The sequence below is a fragment of the Euleptes europaea genome, chromosome 2 (genome assembly GCF_029931775.1).
Source record: "Euleptes europaea isolate rEulEur1 chromosome 2, rEulEur1.hap1, whole genome shotgun sequence".
In the NCBI taxonomy this organism is placed as follows: domain Eukaryota; kingdom Metazoa; phylum Chordata; class Lepidosauria; order Squamata; family Sphaerodactylidae; genus Euleptes; species Euleptes europaea.
In genome coordinates, this window is record NC_079313.1 from 42,762,199 (window position 1) to 42,772,865 (window position 10,667).

General features: G+C 42.1%; 1 protein-coding gene across 1 annotated transcript; it reads left to right on the plus strand.

The window, feature by feature from the left end:
• Positions 1–2,970: 2,970 nt before the first annotated feature.
• Positions 2,971–10,205, plus strand: EXTL2 (exostosin like glycosyltransferase 2). Its single transcript, XM_056844331.1, has 4 exons — positions 2,971–3,025; positions 4,967–5,394; positions 6,981–7,051; positions 9,696–10,205. The coding sequence occupies exons 1-4, from the start codon at positions 3,021–3,023 to the stop codon at positions 10,185–10,187; spliced, it is 996 nt and encodes a 331-aa protein (XP_056700309.1). The 5' UTR covers positions 2,971–3,020; the 3' UTR covers positions 10,188–10,205.
• Positions 10,206–10,667: the final 462 nt, after the last annotated feature.

Sequence of the window (10,667 nt, forward strand, 5' to 3'; positions counted from 1 at the left end):
GAGGTTACCTGACAGTTTCATCCTCAGGATCCTTGAGAATTAGCCAAACAGTGCAACCCTAGGCATATAGTAATTCTGGAATTGAGTTTACTCTGAGGTTAAGGGTGCATAGTATTGCAATGTTAGATATCTTGTACGAACATAATGCTTTGTCCAAGTTTTATTCCAGTTTCTTCTGGCATAAATCTTGTTTATCTTTCAGATACCATTGGGCTCCTGTTTTATTTTGCCCATGTTATGCAACAGGGAGAATAGAGTCTACTTGCCCCACTTATGCTTCAGATAATGTTTTGTCCGCATGGGCACAAGCCTCTCTTTATACTTCAGCACCTGCAGCAGCCAGTAGAATCTGACTGTAAATTGAAAAGCTCAATTGGTGTTAACTCAAAAGTCCTGTTGAGCTCAAGGAAACCTTCTTCTTAGTAGGTGTGCTTAGGATTGCATCCATGGCTCACAAATGTGCTTGAGGCATGGTCCTGCCATGCTCCAGCTCGCATACGTATACATGAGAATAAACCTTGTTGAGATCGATAGGGAGCTGCTCCCATGCACAAGATCGGACTGCGCATCTAATAGATACACAAGCCATGATTCTAAGCGCATTCATGTGAAAATAAGATCAAAGGAATCCAGCAAGATGCTTTTTAGTAAATGTACTAACCTGACAGGCTTCACTGAATTTTCTTTATAATTTCATCATATGTGATTTGCCCAAGGTTATGCTGAAAATCAGTTGAAAGCAAGGCATCAATCTGCCTGGTCTACTGCCTAAATAAAAAATGTGGAGATGATACTTAGGTATGTGTCTGTGACCACCATTCATATTTAGTTTCCCCTGAAAAGGGAACAAACAGTGGTCTGGTATGCTTCGACTTAAAATAAAATCATCCAATGAGCAAGATAAAAGAAGAAACTGAAAGAATGCATTGAAACCAAGAAATCATGGGTTCCACTAATAGTGACATTTTAACCCCGTAGAAGGTGTGTGTGAGTCAAGTCGTAAGTGACTTATAGCAAAGCCAGCGAGGTGCTTTCAGGGCAAGTGAGAAGCAGAGGTGGTTTGCCATTATCTTCCTCTGCAGAGTCTTTCTTGATGGTGTCCCTTCCAAGAACTGACCCTGCTTAGCTTCCGAAATCAACGAGATCAGGCTATACCTTGCTGCCTTCCCTCCCCCTGTAGAAGGAGCCTTCCATAAATACAAGAGGCTCCTGGATCAGAGGGAGACTCCCTGTGCTGAAGGAAAATGCCACCATTAGTGGGATGGATCCATGTTCTTTCCATTGTATGTAGGTCGCATAGGCTGTTTCACATGATGCTGTATTAGTCTGAAGTTTGATTCTAAAAGTTTTTGCTAGTAAACCTGCAGGTAGTTGCATAACTCAAGTATAAGTGGTAACAGGATCTTTCACATTAATCAGAAGAAATTGAGGGGTGACTAAGTGATTGACCAGGAGCTGCCATAGTAAAGGTTTCAGCTATATTAAAAGATCTTCACTGGCTTATGCTTTCTTTCCAAGCACATTTAAAGTGAAGTTTTGACCTTCAAATCCCTAAACAGTCAGACGGCAATAGTTGAGGAACCACCTTCTCCCATATAAGTTTGCCTGATAGCCACAATTGTCATTGGATGTCCTTTTCTTGCTGCCCCTATCTTTAGAGGTAGTTGCAACCCAATAGTGGAACTCCCTTTCTTCACCATCTCTGTTATTGCTTAGACAGCAAACAGTGTCTGTCCTGTTCTAAGCTTTTGGTGGTAACCTTCGGAGGTTGGTTTGTTTTGTTTACTGTTTTTAAATTGCTGTCTCAAACTGCTTTTAAAATTTTTTAACTCTATTTTAATGGGTTTCTTTCTGGGTATTCAATAGGATTGGCTGTTGCTGCTCTTACAGTGGTTTATTTTGTTTAATGAATCTTGTATAGTTTATGATTTTTGTAAGGCCTCCTGAATTTCAAGTCTGGGAGGGAAGTGGGATAAAAATGTTTTAGAGGAGTATAACTAAATGAAATAATGACAATATCACAACATTTATAAACAGGCTTTGTACCCCGACTTCTCTTCAGGCTAGCTGTTCGGTTTCCCCAAAAGGAGGCAAAGGAGAGAAAAAGCTGTTGTCGGGCCCAGTGGAAAACAGAAGCTGTTCTTAGGCCAAACCATCAAAGCCACTTGGAGCTGCCCAAGAACAGCTCCTGATTTCCCCATTCCACTGCAGACCTGCAACCCCCTCTCCTGCTGTTCCTGGGGGTCCTCTGTCCCCCAGGATCAGCATTTGGGGAACCATTTTAGATTGTGCTTGGATGGAAGAGGGCAAGGAAATACCCTTCCACTGGCTGAATTCTCTTCCATCAGTGGGAATTTACCGCAGGATCCAAGCCAATATCTTGACCCTACTGTGTCTGTAGGTGGCCCATTCGTTTTTGGGAATTTTTATATATAAACAGGTTGAAAACATTTCAACACTGCAACAAGAAAAAGAAGAAATAGCCAATACGAACCAAGAAAACACATAAGTCATTGTATTGCATACCACTTAGTCTGTTACAGAGAATAACAGTTCAAAATGTTGAAACCTAAATTTGACTTTGGTTGCCAGTATATCAAAAAAGACTCCCATGTTATTGAAAAACAAGGTTTTTGTTGTCTGTCCTTAAATATAGAAACTGGATTAGCGCCAGGGATATAGCAATCTGCCAAACCTTATTAGTCCATCCGTGTCTTTATATTCAGTTCAGTGCCCTGTTTCCAAGGGAGAAGGGCAAGGAAATCCCCTTCCACTGGCTGAACTCTCTTCCATCAGTGGGAGTTTAGTGCAGGATTCATGCCAATATCTAAAACCTGCCCAGTCTGTCAGTAGCTCATTAATATCCATTATGACCAACAACATCTTTTTCTCTACATTTTCCCACTATCTAATAAGCTGATAGTGACCTTTGGGAATGTGTGAAGATGTATTATTTTCATTTTCCAACAGAGGTAAAGATTACGCCAGGCAGTTCCTAACATAAAGCTTCCACTGCAGGAATGAGGTGAGTTCTAACAAAAACAAACTGCAATGTTTCACCTGCTATGAATTAAATGCTTGTGTGTGTTTTTAATTCCTGAAGAAAAAGACATTCCTAACACTATTGCAGTTTTGTTTGCTAAAAAGAAACATTTGGCTTGTATTAGTGAACTGTTGCATGACTGCAAAACCCCTTTTTGGTGTGGTGCATCTCTTTCATTTCTGTGATTGTGTATGGCGGTATTTTCTTAAACAGAACCTAAATCAGTTGGTGGTTTCCCTTTTATATATAGGGTCCACTGAATAGTCTGAAGGCTTATGATGCAGCCACTTTGTTGAGTAGCTAAGTATGCCTGATTGGGTCTGGTCTGTGCCTGCATGGGAAACAGTTGAGTTCCATGATGAAAGAAAGGCAAACCATATATGTAATAAATGAGAATAATATATGGGCTGCTGTGATCATAACGGCCCTGATTTCAAGCTGCTGGAAGAAGGTGGGCTAAAAATAAGGTGTATGGTTATGTAGGGGGTTGGGTGTACCCATCTTCCACTGGGGCAGAGCTGAACTACTTGATGCCCAGCCAGTTACCTGGCTGGGTGGCAGTGTTCTGGCCAGTGAGAACCGCATTAGCCAATCAGCCAGTGGCCAACAAAACAGACATTGTTCAGAAAAGTGACAGGGACCAGGAAGGCAATTATGGGTTAGAAACAGAAGAAAGAGGTTAAAATAGGAACTATAAGGCTGGACCGTAGAGTCATAGAATTGGAAGGGACCACCAGGGTCATTAGTCCAACCCCCTGCCCAGTGCAGGAAACTAACAGCTACCTCCCCCCCCCCCACATCCCCAGTGATCCCAACCCTCCCCCCACCATGCAGGATACCACAATCTAGAATCATAGAAAGACTAAGATCTAGCAACCAATTATCTCTCCAGAGCCAGGAAGCAGCAGGTAGACCCACCATCTCATTAGAGGTCCATGATAAGGAGTCTCAAAACCCCTCCCCTTTTCAGAGCTCAGGCATTAAAAGGAGCAGGCAAGCAGCCTGCCAGACAGGCTGTTGGACTGGTAGAAGGGAACCCAAATGCAGTATGTGACAGGATACATCAGGGTTCTCCAGTGTGGTGCCTTCCAAGCTTTTCAGAAACTGGGCAGGGTCATTGTAAAGCAGGGCTTGTTATTGGCTGTCCTCAGTCAAATAATAGGGTCTTCTACAGCTGCAATAGCAGACACACCAACTGGAGGCCTGGAAAGCACCCAGGCTTTCCTTAGCCGGTGTGTGGTTCCATTCCCCTTTGGGCCTAACCACCTTTTGCCGTGAGTTTCTTTTGCAAAGAAGAGAGAGAGAGAGCTTTGTGCTAGTTTTCGCATCCAAGAAACTAAACGGGGCTCATGCATGAGGGGAGATGAGTGTTCAGGAATAGAGGTCCACCCCCTCCTGCAGGCCTGCTGCTTTCCCAGTGGCTGGACCATACTTACCACCAAAGTACAGATAGATGACCCTGACAGACCAGTGGGCAGACTCTGAATAAGGCATCTTTATGTGTTCAGAATGGTTGTGATGCAATTCTTTCTCACCTTGCGGCAAATAATCATGCAGTCTCTTCTCCCTTTATTGTGACTCCTGCTTGCTGTTTAGGCTCCAGCTAAAGCCACACACTCAGGGAGCTTAGATATAATGTCTAGATCTGGGTACAGCCACCCAATGCCTTGGCAGCTATCGTGAGATGAGAGTCCGACAGCCCTTTCTTGGGACATTATATCAAGTTCTGGGAAGGAGATAGCAAGGGCAAGATTTCTGTCTTTGCCTTTATTGTCAAACACCCGGTGATGTCTTTGAACATCCTTAGCCAATTGGCTACTGACTCAGCAAATATCTGTCTTTAATCAGCTTTTGATAATTGATGTTAATTTTTGAATTGTACAAGGTATGATCATGACTGATTGTTCTCCCATTCACTTAAAGGTTTTATCACACCTGCAAGCTCCCAGGAAGAATTATGGGGATCCGACTACTTCACTTCTCTTCAGTAGTGATCCTTTTGTTATTGCTTGTGGCGGGTGCATTAACTGCTTTGTTACCCAACATTAAGGAAGATAAAATGCTCAACCTGCGTAGGGAAAGAAAGTCCCAAGGCCAGACTGCCTCGGATTCATTCACTCTTATTATGCAAACATTCAACAGGACTGATTTGCTCTTGAAGCTTTTAAATCATTATCAAGCCATTCCCCATTTGCACAAAGTGATCGTTGTGTGGAATAATGTTGGGGAAAAAGCCCCAGAGGAGTCTTGGAATTCCCTGGGACCTCACCCTGTCCCTGTTATCTTCAAAGTGCAAACTGCAAATCGCATGAAGAACAGACTCCAGGTTTTCCCTGAGTTGGATACCAAAGGTAATGGTAGTCTCTCTGTGGTTATCTGACCCTCCTGGCAATGTTGTTCCCACTTGGGGGAAATGGTTTACAGCCGAGGGGTGTTCCACACAATGTATGTTCACTGCTCAATGACTGTAGCATCTATAAGCCATCACAGAACAATCACTGTAGAAAAAATGTATGTATAATTGCATCTAAAATGCAATGTTTTTCAGTTGAGCCACTTTGTACATTGAACTATGAGTCAACTGGGATGAGAAACTGAGTGACATAAATACTTGTGTGAATAAACTCTGAAAGGTCTTAAACCTAGCAGTTGTATCTCATCTGTTTTGTATGGCAGAGAGTCATAGTTGCTTCACCCGCCTCAACAGGTTTTCTACAGTCTCTGCATCCATGCTGACTCCTTCCCCAACCCCCATTCCATGACCCCTTTGTATTTTCATCTCCTTTCCCTAGTGACAGGTGCTGTCGCTGTTTCTTCTAACACTGCCCCAGTCTCTGCCAGACCATTCCTTTCTGTCAGCCTATCCTTTCTCCCAGTCCAGTCTGTGATTCCCAGGTGCTGTCCCCCAGAAAGCCCTCTGAGTATTCAGTTACCTGTTTGTTTCATTTACAGCCTGCCTTTCTCAAGGTGGATTGTACAATTAAAAACAATGCAAGAACAAGAAAAAACACACAAGCAAGGACCCATCTGAGGTCCTGAGATGCTTGCGGTGGGGGGGGGGGGGGGAAGCAGGTACATAAAATATTTTAAATAAACAAATGCAATAAGATGTGATAAAACAGGATAACAAAATTAGTTTAGTGCACTAAAAAAATAGTATATTCCGTAGAATAAAACAGTATAATTCATACAACAGACAAAGAAACAAAACTGGATCACAAAATTAGGGAAACAGGATTAGGGAATTAGGGAAACGTTGCACTGAACAAAGCCATGAAACCTCTCTAAAATTTCACAGACATTAACTATGACCCTGTTCCCTTTATTAAAAGGCCTTCCTGAACAATTAGAGAAAGAGTGCGACAGTACAATATGCAGTGAAGTCTGTCCCTTCTGCCTTCATCGCTAGTTTTCTTAATTGCCCTACAAAGCTAAAGTTGCAATCCTTAGCACACTTACTAGGGAGTAAATCCCATTAATCAGTCAAGCAGACATTTATGTTAAACATGGAGTCCACTTATAACTAAACAGGATTGGGATCACACTGTGGAGGAGGGAACAGTACTTCCCTTAACTCGCACAAGGAGCTAGTTCCCCAACTCTTCATGTTGCTGAAAGATACCTTCTGGACATCTTCAGGATGCTTTGCACCAGAGGTACCAAATACCTCACCCAATACAAATTCACAAAATCTGGAGTCTAAAAAAAGGTTGGGGAATCCCACTAGGCATGTTATACAAGAGTATTGCTGCTGAGGTACTTTAGAAAGGCATCCTTTCACTCTTCGTAATGGTGGTTCATTTCTTGACTCTAGCTCCATCGAAACTTTCCAGTGTTTTCTAACAAGCATAATTGTGCCATTTTGTAATCTATATCTTGCTCAGAATTAACATTTCAAAATTTGTGTGCTCATCAAAATATATTTTTCTCTGTTCAGCTGTTTTGATGATGGATGATGACACCCTAGTTAGCGCTTATGACCTCATTTTCGCTTTCTCCATTTGGCAGGTAAGTTGTCTGCTTTCTGTCTCTTTTAATAATACACATTTGAGTTATTTGTTGTCCCTGTAAGTGTCTCTTAACATTATGATTCCCAAAGATAGCTTGGGACAGGGCGGTTGTGGTGGGGGTTAGAGACCAAATATATGAAGTTAGAATACTGGGATTTTGAAGAAGGGGCTGAGGCTCAGTGATGAAGCATCTGGTTTCCTGCAGAAAGTCCCAGGATCAGCATGTCCAGTTAAAAGGATCTGGTAGGTGATTTAAAAGACCTCTGCCTGGGACCTTGGGGAGCCACTACAGACAATACTGACCTTGATAGACCAATGGTCAGTATATGGCATGTTCAGCTTCATTTCAGTTTAACATGGACCAGAAAGTATAAATACCATGTTCAGAGACAATATGTTAAATTCAGAAACTTTCTGGAGTGCGTGGGAATGTGCTCATGTGTCATTAATAACCTTGGCATTTATGCTTTTTTTTGCTAAGTATATTTCTTTAAAAATTGGAGTACTATTATAATTATTTTTGTTATTTACAAAATTTGTACCCCGCCTTTTTGCCCTTACAAGGGCCAACAAGGTGGCTAACATTATAGAACCATTAAAATCAACCTCCTCCCTAACACATATCATTAAAACAATTTTTAAAACAGTTAAAAAACAGAGTTAAAATGCATACAAAACATTGGTTGGGAAGGAGGGATCGTTGGGGGAATGCCAAACGAAACAAAAAGGTCTTCACCTGCTGGCAGAAGATAGCAACAGAAAGTGACAGACAAATCTCCCTGGGGAAAGAGTTCCAGAGCTTTGCTGCCATGACTGAGAACTCCCTCTCCCGAGTTGCCACCTGCCTAATCTCAGAAGGCAGGGGCACCCAAAGCAGGGCATTAGAAGATGACCATAATGGTCAGGTGGGCTCATTAGGTGGTCTTTCAGGTATGCTGGTCCCAGACCATATAGGGCTTGGAAGGTGAAGACCAGCACCTTGAACTTTGTCTGGAAATAAACTGGAAGCCAGTATAGATGGGCGGAGGCTGGAGTGATATAGTCCCATTAACCCAATCCAGTCAACATCCTGGCTGCAGCGTTCTGTACCAGTTGAAGGTTCTGAAAACTTTTCAAGGGCAGCCTCACATAGAGCACACTGCAGTAATCTAATCTAGATGTAACCAGGGCATGCACCACAGTGGCTAGACATGGGTCCAAGAGCACCCTCCCACAACTGTGGCCCTGTTCCTTCAAGGGGAATGTATCTCCAACCAGAACTGGTGACACCTTAAATCCCAGATCAGGCCTTGCACCCACCAGTAGCACTTCCATCTTGCCAGGATTAAGTTTCATTTTATTAGACCGCATCCACTCCAGATCTGCCTCCAGGCACTGGTTCAGGGTTTCTACAGCCTTCCTGGAATCAGCTGGAAGTGTAAGATGGAGCTGAGTGTCATCCGCATATTGGTGACGGCTCAACCCAAATCTCTGGATGAACATTTCGGCAATTCTCTCAATATTTCAAACTTTTTAATTATTATTACAGTACATTGTTTTTTTTAAGACATAATGCTATTGTACACTTAGTATACTACAGAATAGTGTAAACATAACTTTTATATGCACTGGGAAACCGAAAAATTTGAGTGACTTGCTTTGTTGCATTATTACGGTGGCCTGGAACAAATCTGCAATATCTCTGAGGTATGCTTGTGCATTCTACTAGTGAGCAGCTATAAATTAATATCCACTGTTGGGATCACAGCTGGGGAGACCTAGGTTCAAATATTCATTCAACCATGAACCTAGTTAGGTGGCCTTGGGCCCTTATCTCTCAGCCTAAAGCACCTCACAGAGTTATTGTGAGGATCAAGGGGACCATGTGTACTGTGAATGTAGTAAGTAAATATACATCAGTCAGGATCATTGTTGCTATTATAAGTGACACCCTCTGGGAAATCTAATCAGAATGTAGTAACTTCGTCAGTGTCTCCTTTTGATTCTGCCCATGATTGTGCACTTCATTGTCCAATGTTCTATGTCCTTTTTCACAGTTTAATGTCGAAGCCTCCTTAACAGGGGCCAGCAACCTTTTATAAACACCGAGCCAAACTCCGTCAAAACTCAGAGCGAGAGAGCAGTGAAGAGCCAGCATACGTTTATTTGCATAACTGAAAATATATAATAATATTACTGATAATTAACGGTGATTAATAATCCATAAAGTTTCCACATCCGAAATACTGGTTGTTGTGGATACTTTACTAGGAAGTAGCATACTTGAGGTCTCACAATAATACGTGTACAAGGGAGCACCCTGCATGATTGTTTCAGTGCACCCGCAAAAATCAGTGCATGGTTCACACTTGGATTACTGGCAGCTGTTTCACTACTATCATTTCCCTTTTTGTATAGCACCTCTAAAAAACCCTTGAGTCACATAAAAATATTTGCCTGCCATTCCCTCATACTAGTTATTATAGCATCCCATTTGCCCCTACAATATACCTTGTCTTAAAGATTTCATTTTTTTTAAAGAGCCGTACTTAGTTCTGTGCTGAGCCACATTTGCCTCTGGAGTACGGTTCAACAGATCTCTGAATAGCAGTGTTATTAAATCTTAGACTTTTGTGGGGGGGTAATGTCTATTTTTCTTACAGCAATTTCCAGATCAGATCGTGGGATTTGTTCCTAGAAAGCACATTCCCAGCTCTTCAGGAATATACAGCTACGGGAGCTTTGAGCTACAGAGCCCTGCCGTCGGCAGTGGGGACCAATACTCCATGGTTCTAATAGGAGCAGCATTCTTCAGCAGCGAATACCTAGAACTCTTTCAAAAACAGCCTGAAGCTGTGCATGCCATGATAGACGAGACTCAAAATTGTGATGACATTGCCATGAATTTCTTAGTGGCCAAACATACCGGAAAGCCTTCGGGCATGTTTGTGAAGCCAGTAGACATCAGGAATTTGGAAAAAGAAAGTAACAGTGGCTACCCTGGAATGTGGCATCGGGCAGAACACTTGCTCCAGAGGTCTTACTGCCTAAATAAATTGGTTAGTATCTATGGCAACATGCCCTTAAAATACTCTAACATTATGATTTCTCAGTTTGGTTTTCCTAACTATGCTAATCACAAGAATAAAATGTAAGGATGCCCTGGAAACAAATGCTTTTGACATGCTTTTCAGGAAGTTAAAATGGTAAACTAAGAAGAGAAGTAGGTATGCAAGGAATCTGTAAACTGCACAATACTTAGAGCTTGTTTCCTCAAAGGCTCTTTGGAGATGTGATATCTGGGGGAAGCATGCAAAAGCTTCTTCAGTTAGTTTTTTCATTTATCACTATTTCAGTTTCTAAACCACACTTTCACGAGAATATCCCCAGAATGCAAGTATCTTCACATGGCTAGCATCACTTAGAAGGCTGCATCTCCATCAGTTGTTCGTTTGTTTTTTAAATTGGCCCACATCTACCTATTTTGGTCATCTGTGAACTAAAAGAACAGAGAACCAGCTCTCAGAGTTTCCATGGCTGACTGCTTGGAAGCAACTCTATCACAGATGACTACCAAATGTCTGCCTGTACATGACACTTCTTTCACATACTATAAATTACTCCAGTATCATCCC